General features: G+C 61.8%; 1 protein-coding gene across 1 annotated transcript in view; it reads right to left on the reverse strand.

Annotated features, from left to right (window-relative positions):
* Positions 1–760, reverse strand: part of ACA1_270950 (BTB/POZ domain containing protein) — a gene marked incomplete at both ends in the record, with an annotated part of 4,393 nt that extends 3,633 nt beyond the window's left edge. The window contains 4 exons of the mRNA XM_004341616.1: positions 35–254; positions 361–434; positions 556–622; positions 673–760. Of these exons, the coding sequence (XP_004341664.1) occupies positions 35–254; positions 361–434; positions 556–622; positions 673–760 (449 nt within the window). The remainder of the gene's footprint in view (positions 1–34; positions 255–360; positions 435–555; positions 623–672) is intronic.

The following is a 760-nucleotide window of genomic DNA, read 5'->3' on the forward strand; positions in this document are numbered from 1 at the left end:
CGAAGTGTGGCGTTTACCTCGTGGAGGGGCAGACGCTTGCGCATGTCGGCCACGCTCCACTTGGCCCCGTACTCGACCAGCAGCTTGCAGCACTCGATGTGGCCGCCGTAGGCCGCCGAGTGCAGCGGGGTGCGGCCCCGGGAATCGCGCAGGTCCGGGTCGCCGCCGCACTCGCTCAGGTAGTAGTGGAGGATATCGTAGCGCCCGCAGTTGGCCGTCTCGTGCAGCGCCGATTGCTGGTCCATCGACAGCGTCTGATTCGTGTCGAGCGATCAGCACGTTGGTTGGGTATCACGACGCACATGCGACGCACATGGCATGACACACACGACATGACACACACGACACACGGTCACATACCTGAGAGGCAGAGACGAGGTTGGGGTCGGCGCCCATGGCAACCGCGATCTTGGCGCATTCGAGGCTTCCTCGAACTGTGGCAAGTTAATTAGGACCCTTTTTTTATCCACCGGTTGAACCAAGAGCAGCACAGCACAGCACAGCACAGCACAGCACAGCACAGCACAGCACAGCACAGCACAGCACAGCACGTACTGGACGCAAGCAGAGGTCGTCGCTTGATCTCGGCCGGTGTGAGCTTGCTGAGCATCACCTTGAAGCTCTGATGACGTTCAGTAGTTGTGTGTCGTGTGTCGTGTGGCGCGGAGGTACCTTGGCGTGGCCGTAGGTGGTCACAGCGGAGAGGGCACTGGGCGTCGGGGTGGCTCCGTGCTTGAGCAGCAGCTCCACGAGGTCGGGC

Source organism: Acanthamoeba castellanii (genome assembly GCF_000313135.1).
Source record: "Acanthamoeba castellanii str. Neff unplaced genomic scaffold scf7180000084770, whole genome shotgun sequence".
Lineage (NCBI taxonomy): Eukaryota > Discosea > Longamoebia > Acanthamoebidae > Acanthamoeba > Acanthamoeba castellanii.